Source organism: Nothobranchius furzeri, chromosome 6 (assembly GCF_043380555.1).
Source record: "Nothobranchius furzeri strain GRZ-AD chromosome 6, NfurGRZ-RIMD1, whole genome shotgun sequence".
NCBI classification, from domain to species: domain Eukaryota; kingdom Metazoa; phylum Chordata; class Actinopteri; order Cyprinodontiformes; family Nothobranchiidae; genus Nothobranchius; species Nothobranchius furzeri.
This window is the reverse complement of record NC_091746.1, coordinates 58,640,113-58,658,731: the sequence shown is the minus strand read 5'-3', so window position 1 is coordinate 58,658,731 and position 18,619 is coordinate 58,640,113. Positions and strand designations below refer to the sequence as shown.

At 40.7% G+C, this 18,619-nt stretch overlaps 1 protein-coding gene across 2 annotated transcripts; it reads left to right on the top strand.

Moving 5' to 3' along the window:
- Positions 1-10: 10 nt before the first annotated feature.
- Positions 11-18,329, top strand: lman1 (lectin, mannose-binding, 1). 2 transcript variants are annotated; one of them, XM_015942903.3, is made up of 13 exons: positions 11-438; positions 1,872-2,026; positions 5,441-5,548; positions 5,723-5,784; positions 6,120-6,219; positions 6,306-6,429; positions 7,677-7,735; positions 7,844-7,976; positions 9,514-9,701; positions 9,883-9,956; positions 17,285-17,447; positions 17,616-17,740; positions 17,820-18,329. In XM_015942903.3, exons 1-13 carry the CDS (start codon positions 216-218, stop codon positions 17,854-17,856), a joined length of 1,551 nt encoding a protein of 516 aa, XP_015798389.3. In that variant the 5' UTR covers positions 11-215; the 3' UTR covers positions 17,857-18,329. The 2 variants fall into 2 exon arrangements, with proteins under 2 accessions (XP_015798389.3, XP_015798388.3); XM_015942902.3 differs by having other exon boundaries at positions 9,880-9,956.
- Positions 18,330-18,619: the final 290 nt, after the last annotated feature.

Genomic DNA, 18,619 nt, shown 5'->3' with positions numbered 1-18,619 from the left:
AGTGGGGGCTGTTTACATGCGTTATCTTTTTATGGGCTGTTGCTTTGCTGACTGGGTGATTTTACTATGTTGGCTAAAATCAGCTGTACAGAGATCAAAGAGGGCGGGGGAGACGATAGGGCCCAAAACCGGCCAATCAGAAAACGCCCTGTTGGCCCTGCAGACATCCCGTCATGCTCGCGGTCTGAGCGCTACGTCAGCAGTGAGACACCAACATGGCGGTGCCCATAGCACGGCTCCCGGCGGTAAACGCTCAAGTGTGGATGTTAACTTTTGTCACAACGTTATTATTCCACCGTGGTGTCGGCGACGTCTCAGTCAGTGGTGTCCCAACGACGGAGGAGGGTCCTCACCGCCGATTCGAGTACAAATACAGCTTCAAGGGACCGCACCTGTCTCAGCCCGACGGCAGTATCCCGTTTTGGATCCACTCTGGAAGTAAGTTTGCGTCCAGCTGTCAACATCGCGGAACCGCTGCTCGATAAAAAGTCTCCAGTTTCATAACCGGATACGGCGCGAGGACACCTAAGGATGGTCGCGTTTACGAGGTGTAACGGTTTCCGCTCGCGACAGAAAAAAGTAGCGCCGCTCTGCTCCACGTTCGGAACTCCAGTTAGAAACTGGTCACCTTTAGCTCCACGCAGACTCCCTTTACTGGGCAGCTGTGTTCAGCAGGCCTTCGTTTGGGTTCTTACATCACATCCAGGGTCAGAGTTAATCAGCTAATCCTGCCTGTGGAAACCAGCAACTCCTTTTTGTTTTCACCAAACGACACAACAACCCAGAGATGATTTGATGTATAACTGGCAGACGCAGGACCAGAAAACAGACATATTTAGAGGCTACATCAGCCTACAGAAACCCTAACGATTCATCATTTTAATTTCACGTTTATCTTTGCAACCATAGGTTCATTTGCAAAAGCAGTAAGTCTGCCCCTGGCAGCCAGGTTTGTAAAGAGAGTCCAAATACGCCAAGGGTCAAGTTACAGTGACCACTTACCTTAAGTGACCTGGATCGGATTTGAAAAGATCGGATATGTGCTGTTCAGTGTCACAAAAAATAAGATATGGGTCGCTTGTGGGGGGAAAAAATCGGATTTGATGCGTTTGGGCTAGCCTTTCTACTAGCCGTACTGGTGTTATCCAACCCTTGTAGCTTTCCACGAGATTGACCCATGTGGGTTTTCTGTTGTTAATGCCGATCTGTAGAGGTTACGGTCAGCTGATGGCCAGTATATGCTGCTAATTTCTATGACCGATATCCTCCACAATGAGTGGAGTCAGTCTAGATGGCTCAGGCTTGTAAGAAAATATCCAAATGGCAATATTTCAATATTTTTTTCTGCGATTTTATATCAACATTCAAAAGCCGAGTATCTAATTTTTGGAGAATTTACATGCAAACGTGTGTATTTTATTTTCTTTTGGTACAATTCAAACGCCGTCCGCTAGTTAGCAGCAGTGGGCTATGGGTTTTGTTTCCACCATTGAAATGTAATTCCCTCTATTATGGTTCAGATACTTCATGTTAAGTATCAGTTTGGACAGTTTTTTGAACTTACCTACAATAATTTCAGTCTAAAAAAATCACTAATATCGTCTGACTGAATGTATCGCAATATATCGTGAAATATTGTATCGTCCCCCCCGTATCGTGATACACATCGTATCGCCAGAATTTCACTATACAGTTAATACCTACTAACTAGGTACAAATCAGTTATACTGGAAGTTTTCATTTAAAGATAAAAAAGGGGGGACACATTTAGGCCACTCTTAACTTTTCCACCATTGTACTTTCAAAAAGTTCAATGTCTCCCTGATGTTTGTAATTTGTGATCTATAACACTTACTGACTCTTCATTCCAGATGCTATTCCGAGTGCAGACCAGGTGCGCATCACACCCTCCCTAAGGAGTCAGAGGGGCTCGGTGTGGACAAAAAACAAAATCAACTTTGAAAACTGGGAGGCTGAGGTGACCTTCAGAGTATCTGGAAGAGGAAGAATGGGAGCGGATGGTTTGGTGAGTGGGGTTAAAAACTATTGATTTCATTATGCGCGGTGATGAGACATCGATCGATACAGATTTTTCTATTGCTGATAACGATAAATAAGAAGTGTCAGCAGCAAGAGCCCCTCCCTGCAGCTTACTAAATAATAATTTTCAAACAAGAATGCTCATCTATTCATCTTTTATTTATTCTTTGTGTACAAGTGAATACTAAAGAGTAATTTAAATGCTTATTCTCTGAGTGTTAAACTGGTTTCAGAAGGTGTGTCTCAAAAAAATGCCGTTTGAGTTCAGCTGTGACACAACATTAGATTGAACGATGAAATTAGTCCCACCATGAATCTGCTGTGTCACAAAGTATCACATATAAATGATTAATGATCGACAATTCCACATTAAGATAAAGTGTAAACATAGATAAAAAGTATTCAAACTTTGGATTTAAACATGCTTTTGTGGTTCATATTATAGAATTCCCAACATGCCACCTTGGTTGTTTTGTCACCTCAGATAACACGAATCAGTTTCTGTAGAACACGAAACATAACCGTAAATAAAACCACAACTGTCTTGTGTACATCTGGACTTCTCCTCAGCATTAAGCATCTGTTGTAAACTGACTCCTCAGCTCATCCATCCAGAGTCCAGTGTTGGTTTAAATCACTGGCTGGTCTAGCACAATAGTCTCTGATTTTTCTTTTTCTGCAGCCCTCTGATCCCACTGTTCTCGTTTTACCAGGAATCAGACCAAAGTAGCCGAGAAACATGAGGATCTATAAGTCCAAGCTAACCTGTCAACGCTATACCTCTGTTTTTTTGGTTAGCTCCTCGTGCAGCAGAATTTTGCCTTGGCTTGAAATTTGGTGTCAGTCTTTGTAAAGATGCATCAATTCTTATTTTTTAGGCTATTTCAAATGTATGTAAAGCTCAGTGACTTGCTCCAACTTTGATCGATTCCACTTTGTCTCAAGGGCCTGTTTTGTACAACTGATTCTGAAAAATAGTGATCGTAGTAGGGATGGGCAATATATAATGGGCCAATATTTACCATTGTTTATGTATCTCGTTAGTAGTTGATTAAAAAAAGGGCACATCCACGGGCAGCCCATTGCTGCTGCCAAATATTATTTAACTGTATTTACATTCCTGAAAACATCTGCTAAATAATGCTCTAAATTATTATCCTCAACTGACATTTTTTAATATACCTGCTTTTTATTTTATACTTGGTCAGTTTATTTATTTGTTTAAATAACTTTGGTTAAATGTTTGACTTTAATACCAAGTACACTTGTTTAAACTCAGTGTTCAAAAACTGATTCAGGTTCAGAAATGTTGTGTTATTGGTGACATTTCAGCATGGAAATGAGGCAGAAAACCCCTAGGCCTATAAAATCGGCATGGCATATCACCATGCCCTCTACAAATCGTTATTGGCAAAAGAAAACCCCATATCGGTCGGTCTCTAGACTGCATGTTGTCTTCTAAAATCAAATTGAAGAACCTTATTCTGTTTTAATTGACAGTAAAGTTCAGCATAAACGTTCTGGAGAAAACAAACTCATGTTGGCTATTGAGTCTGTTTGTTTTCGATATTTTTACTGTATCTGCATGCGTGTCAGCCTGATAACTTTCTTCTAGTAGCCTCCTACACATCTGGTGTGAGTTTATTTGAAACTCCTTACAGGTTCTTATATAGCTAACCTAAAGTTAATTTATTTGTATAAGTATTCACAGCAGAAAAGAGTTATCACCACACAAGAAAGTTACTCAGTTTCTGTCATTCACTGAGGGTTTGTGTTGAGCCTGAAGCCGGTGTCTCACCGACTAGAAACACACAGCTGTGATGAAATCTACAGGCCTTTGACTGGGAAGAAGTTTTCTATATGACAGAGTGTGGTTTAAGGCAAATTCTCTTCCGTAGTTTCAGATGTGTGCAGCAACCCTCGGCTGTTTTGAGAAAGCATTTGTCTTGAACATTTTCTGAACATGCTCAGAATTCAAGTGGCTCGACACCGAGGTCAACTTGAGAGAACTGAGAAACCTCGAACGCGTGAGAGATTTTAGAAATCCACCAAGGCTGTTTCTGGTTCAAGGTGCTCACTTCAGTTTTAGACTAAATGACGTCCTAACAGCATCCCTGACCATCAGAGTCAGTCTGACTAAATTAATGTTTTGTACAGGTTCCTTGCAGTTTTCATTTACTTGGTGCAAGTCTTCTGTTCTGGCGTTTCCTGTATTAAAGGGATACTTTGCACCTTTTTCATATTTTTAAATATTTTTTTGAGCCAGAATGTTCTAAAATGACCTTTTATAGCAGGAGTATTCAAGTCCAGGCATGGAGGACCAGTATCCTGCACGTTTTGGTTTTAACCCTGTTTCAACACACCTGATTTCAATCAGCAGGTAATGAACAGGCCTGCAGGACCTGATGAGCTACTGCACAGGTGATTCATCCACTGAATCAAGTGTGTTGGAGCAGAGGAACAACTAAAAAGGTGCTAGATACCAGCCCTCCAGGCCTGGATTTGAATACCCCTGCATTACAGGGTTCATGAAAGGCCACCCAGCCCCAAGCCAGAAGATCCCATTTGCAACTTCAGACTGGCGGGCCGCTCTGTTGGGACTTGAAAAAAAATGGAGCTGACATACCTGGCGCTGCAGTCTGCTTTCAGCACATTTCCTGCATGTGTTAGATCATGAACACATCTGATTCTTTTAATTAAGTGATGAATCACTCCTACACACTAATGAAGGCTGGCGAGACATTTCGGCTGTTAGATTAAGGTGTTTAAAAACGAACGCAGTGCGAGGAGAAGTTTTGGTTTCAGTTCGATAAACAGACACTAGGGGGTGCTAAAAGTAAGCCGAAACTGCCTAGTTCCCCTTTAAAGCTTCTTTTCAGAGTATTTCCCTCATCCGATGGCACCATCTAGTGGCTGACAAGCATATCACACTCCTTCCTTTTTTAAGATGGCGAATTCACATTTCTGTTAATAAATGTGCTTCTGTAGCCGACAGTCAGAGCTAAAACACATCGTTTTATGAGTATTATTCTCATGTCATGTTGTGTTTTCATATATTTATATTTTAGAGACTTACTTGTTCGTGAAAAGTTCATCAACTCTGCATCAGCCAAGGTATTCCTTAAATTTGAAGCAAGTAAGAGGTAGTCTAACGCTAGTGGTTAGTTCTGGTCAGCGCTCGGTTTCCTATTGCAGGGAGCTCTGCGGGGCAGGGGGCGTGCTTAGCAAAAAAAAAAGACGTATTGCTTACATTTTATCACCGTACATGATGAGTTAATCACTTTTACAGATTTCTGACACATCATACATCATTTCTGAAAGGGGAAAACTCCATAAAGATACTTTAAGTATTCTAAAATGTGTTCTGAATTAAAAAACTGCACTTATGTTCTCCCAACAGGCCGTGTGGTTTACCACTGAACAAGGTCTCGATGGTCCGGTTTACGGAGCCGCTGATCAGTGGAACGGAGTTGGAGTCTTCTTTGATTCATTTGACAACGATGGAAAGGTTTGTGTCTTCTTTGCCTTTCTTTTATTTCTGCTTTGTAAAGTAAATATTTGTCCTCTTTTCTTTTTGACATGAACTTATAAATGGACAGGTACTGGTTAGATATTTTCTACAGGATTAAAGCCACTCCTGGTCTTCAAACAACAAAAGGATTAACATGTTTTCTTATTTCAGAAAAATAACCCAGCTATTCTTGTTGTCGGGAACAACGGCAAGCTTGTTTATGACCACCAAAAGTAAGTAAACATTTCTTTTGCTTTCCTCTGATGACATCACTAACTTACATTTCAGCAACTCAAAGGAGATTAGAAAATATGATTATATTTGCTTGGAAAGTAAATAATCCTCTATCTTTGCTAATCTCCCCCAGGGCAAGTGAAAGCTTTAAATCACTTTTTCAGTGCCATTCTGCCCCGTCTCAGGGTTCAGTGTTTGCATCGCCACCAAACGAGTGTTGACGAAAACATTAATGTTCTGTGCTTATCTCATAAAGTTTGTTTTGCACTTTTTCCTCATTGTGAGGAATAATAATAATAACGCCGTGTAATGGTTCAATGTTGTTTTCATCCAGCGACGGCTCCACACAAGCCCTCGGGACGTGTTTACGAGATTTCCGCAACAAACCGTATCCCATCAGAGCCAAAATTACTTACTACAGAAAGACTTTAACGGTGGGTGAAAACAAACACATTGTGAAAAAGGAGTTGTATAGGTTTTAAATCTATGTTCAAATAATGTAGTGTGTTATCTTATTCAGGTTATGATCAACAACGGGTTCACTCCAGACAAAGAGGACTATGAGTTCTGCACAAAGGTGGAAAACATGATTATTCCTTCTGAAGGCTTCTTTGGTATTTCAGCTGCTACTGGTGGTTTGGCAGGTATCGATCTATAATTCATACCTACAAAAATAACTGTCTTAGTTTTAAAAGCTGTGTTTTTATTATCCAAATTAGGGATGCTCCGATCCGATCATGTGGTTTTCAGGAAATCAGAATCGGGTGGGAAAAATCGGATTTAACCTTATTAAATAACAAACATTACTTTTTAAATTTATCTTAAAGAGATTTTCAAATGGAAAAACAACAGCTTAGTTTTAAATTAAACACGTTCTTCTACGCCACTATTCTTTGTTTCACAGACAACGCTGTAAAGTCCCACAGTTTAAGGTAGTCTGGGAATTCACACACCATAACATGTAGCAGTTAGCTAACATAGCACATACTTGTAACCTTAAGAGAGAGAGAATGTCTGTAATTGGGATGTATTTTAAAACAGACATCAAAAGGAGTGAAATAGACTCGTGTAATGTGTGCAAACTGGGCATTTCATGTGGTTGAAAGGTAGTGCTGCGTTCAATACTACGAAGCTGATGCGCCATCTTAAAAAACGGACCCAGCTCAGTCCGCTGCAGCAATTCGAATTAGCTAAATGCCAAGCTAGCAGCACACTTATCACACTGGATGAGCGTCTGGGGTTGAGTCGCGGTATGATCTGCCTTCTCTCCCTAACTTTACAGACGCAGCAACTCTACAGGTGTTCTGTAGAACGGAGTGACCCTGTTGCTGACAGTCGTGTGCCGTGACATCCCTGTTGCAGAAAACAGCCGCTCACCGAGCAAATGATTTAAAACATGATCGACAACTAGGCTACTTTAACATTTATTCTTGTACTGAACGCGTTTTTATTAATGTAATTCCTAATCAAGTGATTTTTTAACAGAAATTACATATATAAATGCATTAATGAATAAAAAAAACTTAAAGGACAACTTCAGTGTGTTGTCCTTTTTTCTTAATGCATTTCTAAAGTATCGAATCGGGAATCTGTATCGGCAGATTGTTCAAATCAGATGACTCTGAATCGGATTGGATCGGGATCAAAAAAGCATGATTGGAACATTCCTAATCTGAATGCTTAAATTCAGCTCCACGCTTCATTTTTAGTGAATCTAAAATTTGTTTATCTTTATTCTGAAAAACAAAATGAATCGGCTAAACTAGTGCAGCAGCAGAAACGTGCTCATATGTCTCACTAATACACTTTAACCCTGTATTTATCTAGACAGTTATTTCATGAGTTTTACTCTTTCCTGTGATTTTCTAATCGCGTTTCTTGCCTCCGTCAGATGACCACGATGTGTTGTCCTTCTTATTATTCAGACTCTCAGAACCAGGCCAACAACCGGTAACTACGGCTCTCCGTCCCAGTTTACAGTTTACAGGTTACAGGAATTTTGACTAAATTCACTTTTTTCCTCTCCCCTGCTCCTTGCGTGTGTGATTCTCATTGAAGCCTCCAGTCGAGTCTGAGATTCCTAAAGAAGAGAAGGACAAGTACCAGGAGGAATTTCAAAACTTCCAGCAAGAGCTGGATAAGAAGAAAGAAGAGTTTCAAAAGGAGCACCCGGATGTCCAAGGAGAGCCAAGTTAGTTTCCTGTTATGTCTTACGACCCAAAGAAAGTCCTGACAAAAACATCCTGATAGCAGATTCAAAATGTTCTTCTTTTGCAGGTTAAACAGTTTAGCTTTTTAAACCTTTTAGCTACAATTTAAAGCGCAATTCCTCCAATTTTTAAGAAAGCTTTGCAGTTCCACTTTCGACCCACATCATATAAGCTTTAATAGACTTTCATACAGACAGCAGTGATATGAAGTATAAAATAAGATGTAAAGCAGATAATTGCTACCATTAATATTGTTTTGAGTCTTAAGTCTGCCGCACACAGCGAGGTATCTGCTGAGTAAACGGCCTCGAATGACCGTTTGCCCAGCAGATACCTCGCTGTGTGCGCCTGATTTTCACTGAGTTTTCCGCTGAGGTGAATATCTGAGCAGTTTGATATTTTCCACCTCACGGGGGGTGAAAACTCACCATGTGCTGCTGGCAAAGCTGAAATATTCTAGTGGCCCATCAAAGCGTGTTCTCCGCTCACATGATTCCATGATGTATTCAGATGCAGCCCCCTGCCCTGTCTGCATGTCAGAAAAATTAAACGGTACCTTGCGGATCGATGGGCCCACTGTTTCCAGGATCCAGGCGACGGTACTGTCAGATTCTGGGTTTTCAAGGCGCATCTCTTGGAGTAGATTGGCATAAACGCCTTGCTTGTCCTTTCTTTCCAGCCACCATACCCATACTCTCCTAACCTTGAAATGATGGTGGCGGCGACGCCTCATCAACAGAAAAGTAAAGGCATATCCTCCGTTTCCAGCTCTGTCTTCGTTTTGTTTGTTTTCTGACATGCAGACAGGGGGCTGCGATTTTGGGAGCGGAGAACACGCTTTGATTGGCCACTAGAATATTTCAGCTCAGCCAGCAGCTCACGTAGTGCGCACACGGTCCACCGTCAGGTGTACCATATCAAACCGGTCAGATATTCACCTCAGCGTTTCGTGAGGTGGAAAACTCTGAGAAAATCCGGCGCACACAGCGAGGTATCTGCTGAGCAAACGGTCATTCGAGGCCGTTTGCTCAGCAGTTTGCTCTCGTGTGCGGCAGGCTTTAAAACGGGGTGGAAATGAGCTCTGCTACATCACACCTTTGTAATGGAAATGATTCTGTTTGCAAAAATCACTCGATGCTCAGATAAAACTGTAATTAAGGTCCTATTTTAAAGAGCTCTACTGTTCTGATATGGCAGAAGTCATGACCTATGTAGTTTACTGCAGCCATCAGAATTGGACTCAGAATTATTTTATTTCATCAAATAATTCTTCAGTCTAATGCTCATGTTGATTTTAGCCTCAATTTCCTTAAATCCTGTGTTTGTTTTTAATTTTATGTTGGCTGGACTAAACTCATCGACAAGAACTGCTTCTTGTTTTATAATTTATATTATTGATTTGTTTAAGTTTGTATTGTAAAGAAACATATTAGATGTATTTTTTTTTCTTATTTGTGTTTTTAGTTTTTACCAGAACTTTGTTTTATTTATATTTTCTTAAATCTGTTTTTATGTAAGTTGAAGATTTGTATGAAAGTGCGAGCGACCGGGAGATCCGACAGGTGTTCGAAGGTCAGAACCGGATCCATCTGGAGATCAAACAGGTCAACCGGAACCTTGCTATGATCCTGGACGAGCAGCGGCGGTACGTTACCATCGTCAGCGATGAACTGGCAAAGAAGGGGACAAACGCCGTGTCAGGACAGGTGGGCATGTCATCACCAGGAAACAAACTAACACAAATAACTTCCTCTTGTTAAAACGTTGGGATTAAACGGCAAGCCGACTTTTAACAATAGCAGGTTTTTCTGTGTTTTGCTGTTTAGTGACTTCATAAACCAAGAAGAGTTCTTCATTTGACCCGTGTTTGTTCTTCTCTCCCAGCAGGATCCAGCCACTCAGCAGCTGAGCTCCATCGTGGCTACACAGCAGGAGGTTGTCAGAATCCTCAATGAGATGAGGTAAAAAACAGCAGTTTGCTTGGTTTTAGAAACTAGCTGTTGTTTTTGCAGCAAACATAACGGGACATCCGTTATATCGGAGAAAAACAAGGGAAATCCTGCAGGATAAATCTCTTAAATCATATTTAATCTCAGGATGTTGTGGCTGTAACATCGCAGGTGTCTGTCAGCCTGATAATCCACCTCCTCTAAAGTCGCTCCACTGCTCTTAAAGCTGATTCTGTCGACACGATAACATGTAGGGATTTCCCCACCATGACAATTTAAGGTGCTTTACATTGCCCACCTTTGTTAATTCATCCACTGCTTGGTAATTAGGATGCAAATGCACACATTGTCTTTTACTTTCTGTTGCAGTTAAAGTTTATTGTTTAAGGTCCATCATATGAGGCTTCTTTAGGGGGTTTTATGGTACGCTGGGGCAGATTTAGCTGGAATGCAGATATTTACTGACCAGAAACTCAAAAGATGAGGAACACAAGTGCTGCTGCAGCTCTCGTACAACCCCATGTAGACGTCAACAGACTCCTCCTAAAATTAGCAGATAAATGACACATTTTGTGAGACTTCTAAAAATAGAAGTTAGGTTTTAAATAGATACTATTAGAGTGGTAGGTGTTGTAATTAGGGTTGCATGATATAGCAACATCAATATCTGTATTAAACAATGTTTATAATTTTTTAAAGGGATACTTTACAAATTTTACCACATTTTTAGATAATTTTCAGTTTGGCAGTCTGCTTCCAGCACGTTTCCTGCATGTTTTAGATCATGAACACAGCTGATTTGTTTAATTTAGAAATGAATCACTCCTGTAGACATGAAGGAAGGCTGGGGAGACATTTCAGCTGTTGGATTCAGGTGTTAAAAAGATGAACGCACAGTGAGATAGGTTTTGTTTTTGGTTCTACAAACGGACACTAGGGGGTACTAAAAGCAAGCCAAAACTGCCTAGTTCCCCTTTAACATATGGTATCGGTTCGCTAAGTAAAACTGGGCCAATATTCACAATCGATGCTTTTTTCCATCCACCCGTCCATTTTCTGTACCAGCTTGTCCACGCGGGGTCGCGGGGGGGCTGGTGCCCATCTCCAGTAGTCTTTGGGTAAACAGGCGGGGTACACCCTGGACAGATTGTCAGTAGGGCTGGGCTGATCGGTCTAAAATATTAATAGTATCGATCTAACGTTGGTATTGAGTATTTATTAGATACCTGCGTGATGGTATCGATTCAGTTTCTTCTAGCCTGGCAAGCCATGATGTACTCACCGCTACAGATGGCGGTCAACGAGGCAGTCCACCAAACCCCGTCAAAGAAGATGCAAAACACATCCTTTTCTTAAATAAACGTTAGTACTTCTATCTGATCTTGACAAACAAAAGCTAAAGTCATAATAGTCCAAACTTGGTGCCAAAGCCATTTTAAACGAGCAGCTGACCGCCGACTAGTCACGTTTGGTTTTTTTCCCAATAACATCCTGTCTACTTAGTGTTGCGATTGGCCCATGAAATCTATATAGCGCCATGATTGGACCACTACAGAACGGCAGCCATCTTGATTTGTAGTTTACCTGGTTGATACCTGTGATTGGACCGTTTCGAGCGGCAGCCATGTTTGTTTGCAGGGACATCCCGCCTACCTCGCTAAAAGAGCGCTGTGATTGGCCCAAAAAAACATTAAACCACTGTTATTGGGACGCCACGGATGTCAGTCAACGGGGCAGTCCGGCATTACATTAAGAAAAAAGTAAAACAGCGCGCCAGCACGAGTCAAGCATAGAACAGCAGAGAGCACTGTTGTGGCTGCGTGATGGCAGACCGAAAAAGGAACGCCGTTTGGAATTTTTCTACACAGCTTTATAGATTTCTAATAGAAAAAAATCTTGAGTTTGTTAACCATTTTTAAACCATTTAGAGTTTCCTAATAAAAATTTGATTTGCCTGAAAATGTTCCCCGTATTTTATTATCATCGTACACATGATTTATTAAAGGAAAACTTACAAAATAATTAAGTAATCAATAAAAGTTGAGTTTTCAGACAAGATTCTCATATTGATGATGTATTCATTATTTATCTTAATAAATCCCACAAAACTAGATGATACTAGACTAGTAGTAAAAAGTATCGGTATCGGCAATACTAGCCCCTGTATTTGCTTGGTATCGGATCAATACCAAGTTTTGCAGACTCGTACAGCACTAATTGCCAGTCCATCGCAGGGCAACATAGAGACACACAGGACAAACAACTCATACCTAAGGTATTTTTTAGAGAAAACAGTCAACCAGACAGTCATGTTTTTGGTCTGTGGAAGGAAGCAGGAGTACCCAGAGAGATCCCACGCATGCACAGGGAGAACATGCAGACTTCTTGCAGAAAGACCCTATGATGTGAACCCAGGACCTTCTTGCTGCAAGGCTGCAGCGCTAACCCCTGCACCACTGTGCAGCCGCTACGTACTTTTTTCCATATAGTTGCTGTTTAGGATTGTTTTAGGAGGGGAGTGGGATGGTTGTACGGTAATTGTTTAATCATGTGATCATCTCAGAAATGTGTGGGTGTATATATTATATTAATATCTTTAAATATTGGTTATTGACAATAACAGGTATTGATATCGGTCCACATTTCCATCTTGGTGCATCCCTAGTTTTAAAATGTCACCTTTTCCTCATTCCATCAGCCAAAATAAATGGTCTCTACATGGGAAATTATATTTTATCCTGAAATAAAACAGCTTAGGGTGTTTTTTCATTAAATGTTTTCCAAGATAAACAACAATTGTTGTATTAACAGTCAACAACAACTGGTTAGTCATTTTGGCTTCAGTGGGCTCTCAGTAGATTAAAAAACAAAGAATTGTCATAATGTATGGATTTTTAATCCTCACAGAATGATGAATCAGTAATATTCACCAACGATACTTTTAACACATTCTGTCCACTTTTTAGATTTAATAAATGCTCATTTATTTCATCCGTTTTCTAACTCATCTGATTAAAAGATTCTGATCTAATTTATTTCCAGTTGTTCAGTGGTGTCAGATTTATGATACCATCCGTATAACAAATGAATCAGAATCAGAAGATTTTGTTTTATGTAGCATTAATCTGTTCGTCTCACGTGTCATAAAAGAACCAAGCTGTTTCTGTGCCCTAAATCCAGCAGAACATCTACTCCTAAATGATTATTTTTATCATTCTGTTGACTTGATCACACATTTACCTGTGTGTATGTGTGTGTGTGTGTGTGTGTGTGTGTGTGTGTGTGTGTGTGTTGTGTTGTGATGTGATGTGATAAGGTTGTGAACCGTCTGTAAGCAGAGAGGTAATTTTGGGAAGTTGGTGCCCAGAGGTAATCTGACTGACTACGTACATAAGTTCAGACACTGGCAAAAGGCTGCAGCTGGTCCCTCTAATGTGCTAATGTGAGCGGCTGATCGGTATTACTCAGTAGATTAAGTTCTCAGTTTATCCTGACCTGTCATTTAAACAGTTTATGACATGAATTCATCTCCAAACATACATAAGAGGGCTTTCTGCTCATAAATAGGTCACTTGTAGGAGATGAAGATTATATGTAGGGTTTAATAAATGCTCACTTACTTTCTTAAGGGCTTTTTTCTATTCATGGTAAAACAAATTAGATTTTGTTTATATGTCATCCCTGTCTCAGACCTTGGCCATGTGGCGATGCAAGAAAAGGCCACATCTTAGATCAGATTAGTGCTCTTTAAATACATCTGTCATACACAGGCAAAACATGGTTTCCATCCAATTGATTTCTCATCACAATCCTCCCTGAGGCCCTCCCTACTCTCACTGCTGGAAATTCAGTTCATTTGTTGACTCACTTTTCCCCTCCTAATCGCCTTAGATGTGTTTTAAGATGATAAGGGAAACTTATTGCTTCCTCCAAATCAACTTTACGAAATGAAAATTTACTGAGAAATGTGATCTGGGCTTAAATATTGCCGCTCTTCTCCCTTTTTAAACCTCATATTTGGATGAGATCAAAGAAAAAAATGTCTGAACATGACTTTACTGCTCAAACTGTTTAGTAAGTGTCAGAGTAATTTCTAAATGGGCAGATTTGACCAGGAAAAGGTTGTGTTGGAACAAAGTGAGCAGTGTTGCTCTGTTTACCTGTCGGTAATCACAGCATGTCCCAGATTTGAGAGTTTAACACACTGAGAGGGGTCAGATCTGACAAAGATCTCAGTCTGTTCAGTGGTAATGAGGCCAGAGCAGCTCTGCTGCTGATAAAGACGTCAGTGTGAGAGGCCAAAGTTTCAGCCTCGTTTAACCTTCAATAATCCAAGCGCCATCAGCAGAAACAAAGTAATTGTGTTCTGTGGTTTGAGTCTTTAGTAGGGGCAAAAACTCAAATAGAGATGAAAAAAACAGAATCGGAGTAATTTTCTATGAACCTTTCCAAGGTTTTCTCAGAACGCCTTCATTTCAATTAGGAATGTGTTTTCAGTGTTTCACAGTTTGGAGGCTGCAAACAAAACTCAACAACTCTTTGAAACTCCTGGTTCTGTCTCTTACAGTTCAAGAGTCCAATGCAATCCCATTTATATTACTGCCGCTACATAAAATGGAGACTGAGCAACACATTTGGGGGTTTTGAGAGTATTTTAATAAGTCAAATAGGCAGCAGCCCCTAGGCTGGTCTGCCTTAAAACGGTCCTACAATTCTGAACCATATTTACCTTATGTTGGAGGATTATAGGCAGCTTGGAGTGTCAAATGTAACATACCAGCATGTCGGTGCTATATCTGACCTGCTTGCCTATGCAAATCAGTACTTTTGTAATGGCCAAAGAGCCCACCTAGCTGGGTTTTTGTAAAACCAAATATTATTCCACACCCATCTAGGAAAAAGAAATTGGGTCCACACTACCTCGTTTCAGCAAAAAAATAAATAAATAAAATAATCCCAGTGGATTGTAAAGCACATTCAAAGGCATGCTAAGCCTGTAAGCAGCAATAGTCCCCCAAATCTTTGGCACCTGTGTAGAAAAACATTCATTGGAATCACTAGGTGGTGTGCAATAACCGTCCTTAATGTCTTCCTTAGCCTGTGGCCTTCTAGAGCAGTTATTGTGTTTGTAAAAACAAGCCAGTGTAAACACAGGTTGCACATGTAAACGTTGGTGGTGGATAGATCCACTTCTTGCATATTGAGTTATCTAGACTCTGAACACAGCTGTACACAGTTTCTAGCTTCCGGCAGGATCATAGAGCCATTGGGGTAACCTGACCAATCATCATGCAGCTAGTAGGGAGAGGGGCTTAATAAGGTGCAATGTGTTTTTCTGCCTCTAGATGGTGCCCTCTGAGAAAAACTTTGCATTTCTGCTTTAGGGCAATAGGGAGCCTAAAACCCCTTTCACACCAGGGCCAGCTCCACTCCGCACATGTATGCAATAAATTGTTCACATCTGGGTAGCCTGGATGTTTTTCCTACTCAACCAGCCGTTTATTTATTAATTTCAGATCTCTTCCCAAGGCTTCGGGCTGAACTAGCCCAACACACCCACTGCCGAACGATTGGCTGGCTCAAATCCATGCCTACCATTAGGGTTAGCCTCCGATTGGCGGTAGAATCAGCCAGTGGAGGCTTCCCTTGTGCAATTTGTTATCAATCTGGATACTGTGGAGTAAACATCTCCTCTGACAAGTCATCTCTCTCTGTCTCACGCGCATGTGCACGCACACACGTGCACGCACATACATGCACACACACAGCACTGCCAAAGCTTGAGGTGCCCTGCGTAAGGACACATACAGCAGAGCAGTACGCAATATCAGAGTCTCCAAAAGCAGCACTGCTCACAGCCGCCTTTGTTCAATTTAAGGGAGGCACCTTGGACGTCTTCACGTTTTTTGCCTCGCCCACATGCTTGGAGATTTCCCCGTTCCAGAGAAGTGAATGTGAACAAACCCTACCAGTGAGAGAACTGGGCCGACATCATCCGGCCAGGCCCAGACCGGGTCGATGTGGAGGCGGCTTAAGTCTCCTCCCCTTCCGAACGGCTCATGGGTTCCCTTGAACAAAGAAAACATGAACGCAAGTGAACGGGAATATAAAAGCTGTTTTCTAATCCGTCCTGAATCACACACATGTTGTACTTCAATTTAAATAAAAAGTAATTGTGTATTTTGACTGTCGCATACTTCAGATTTATTAGCTTGTAAAAATTTGTAATTAAAACGACTACAAAATCAGATGTCTGATGTCACCACAGAATCAGCTTCTTACCACATGCCAGATTTATGGTGGTTTTCTCCGAGTTAGTGCTCCTTCTGTTGTCCTGGAAGAAGGATTCGAAGCTCGCTAGACTCCCAGCTGTTTTCTTGTCAGTTTCTGGTTTGATGACACCAATATTGTGAGACACAATTATAGTCTTTTACATCTTTTCACATAAAACCCAAAGTAACTTTTGACACCTGAAAAAATTAAGCGCTTTCATGGCATCAAAATACGTCTTTAATATTCTCGGACATTATAAGTGAAATCCGTGGCGCGTATCAAACTTTAGAAAATAGCTTTTACAACCCCGTTGACCTGCATTTATTTTTTCTCATTTCCAGGGACCTGTGGTCCAGAAGTAGGTGGGCGCAGGTCCTCTTCAACATTCTACATTTAAATATCCAATGGGGAAAAAGTCTGAAAGCGTTTTTGTTTAAATAAAAACACTTTCCTTTTCTTTCACATAGAAGCGCACAAAAATACTTATAAACTTTCCTATTGACTCAGTAAATTCAGAATAAAAACAATACTTTAAACATCTGAATTAATTACATTTAGGTCCTAAGCAGTGTTACCAGTTTAAGAAGGAATGGGCATGACGATCCCAAACACAACTGGAGTTTGGTTCCTTTATAGAGAAATTAGGTTTTCTTTTGTTAAAAACCAACATTTTAATTTCACCTTCAGTATCATATCTTGCCTCTATAGATGAGAGATAATCCAGATAGTTGCTGCTCTGTTTCTTAACCTAATGCACTTGTAATCTGCTGTAAGAACATGTTCTATAAGGGATTAATTTAGCAATCATGACCTCTTTTATCAGATGGTAATTTTCTGGTTTCTGAACTTTGTGAAAATGTAGCCTACAGCAAGTGGGGATTAAGGGATTAGTTTTGGGTCAATTTCTGTCGCTGGAATAAAACAATGGCACCAACAGCATATTCACTGCCCACCAAGTTCCCCGCCATGGCTTTGCGTGATGATTTTCAGTGGTTTGGGAGGCTGCCTGCATACATGTAACAATACAGCCCCTTTTAAACGGACCGTGTCCTCCCTCTTCTCCACAGAAACTCCTTCCACGAGTCGCTGAAACAGCTTGGCTCTGTTCAGCATCAGGGTAACGCAGTCGGTATGGGGACGTACGAGACGATTCAGCACTTCAACGACATCAAGGAGCATCTTCACACGGTGAAAAGAGACGTGGAGCATCTGGTTCAGCGAAACGCTCAGGTATTTATCACGGTTTGAATTCTCAGAGTAAATATTAGGAAGCACTTGTGGCTTTGAGAGCAGAACAGATGTTGAACCTTTTGCCACTTGAGTCTGTTAAAAGTCTTCAGTGGTCGGTTTTAAAACCATCAGTTTCTAATCGTAACTATGTATTCTTGACTTTCTCAGAACCCGTCAGACAAAGCTGTGAAGTGTCCCGAGCTTCCTCCTCTGCCCTCCTGCTTATCCACCGTTCATTTTGTAATATTTGTTGTCATCCAGACAGTCTTGTTCTTCTGCTACGTCATGTACAAGTAAGAAAGTTGGACTTTTCCATTTAGTTAAACATTTTTCGTGCAAGACCCTTCTGATTGTGTCCTATCTCTTTTCTAGAAGTCAACAAGAAGCAGCAGCTAAGAAGTTCTTTTGATGACGTGGGTTTATGAGTGGATGCTCAAAGTGTTTGTCTTAATTGTGTTGTTCAATTGTTTTTCAGATTGTAAATTATTGTACTTGAAAAAAAGGTTTGGTTTTTTTTTTTTTTTTTTTTTTTTGAATAAGAGTTTGTTTTAATTGTTAGATTTTTAATTTGATCAGTAAATCATGTGTGAATGCTGCTGTGAGACTGGCTGGTTTTGGATGTTTCAGACGAGATGTACCATGTTCTTTACAGTATTTCTGGTGGGTGTTTTCTGAAGTCGGCCTCAGTCCCATCTCATGAAATGAGTCAGCAAGAGAAAAACTATTTAGATTGTTTAAAGTGTGGGACAATTTTGTACAAAAGGCTTGAGGATTTTCAGTGACCCAGACGTCCAATATATGCTTCAGTTTTTTCCTTTGATTGAAATGTGTCAGTCTGACATGCCCTCTGCCTGAACAATTTACATAAAATGCTCAAAACCATTTACTCAGTTTCTTTTTTTGCTTTCTTTTATGCAAGAAACCCTCAAAATACGACTTATCTACTCTGAATAATCTGATTTGAGCCTCTGTAATCGCTCTGCACCTCTAAGGAGTCGCTCGAGGGGGTTGACTAGGATGGACCTGAGCTGTGGATATGTTACAAATGGAAGGTTGTTTTGGAGCAGACCCAGATCTTTACTTGAGAGATTTTACTTGAAAGCTTGCTTCTGTTCTACTAGAAGAGTTGGAGAACAGAGACATTAGGTTTCTGATTCAGTCCTGGCTGAGCA

Excerpts from the sequence above, each read along its gene's own strand:
- lman1 (XM_015942902.3), top strand. The coding sequence starts at position 216 with ATGGCGGTGCCCATAGCACGGCTCCCGGCGGTAAACGCTCAAGTGTGG. Across the intron at positions 439-1,871 it reads GTTTTGGATCCACTCTGGAA|ATGCTATTCCGAGTGCAGAC; the intron begins GTAAGTTTGCGT and ends TCTTCATTCCAG. Across the intron at positions 7,977-9,513 it reads GGATGTCCAAGGAGAGCCAA|TTGAAGATTTGTATGAAAGT; the intron begins GTTAGTTTCCTG and ends TTTTTATGTAAG.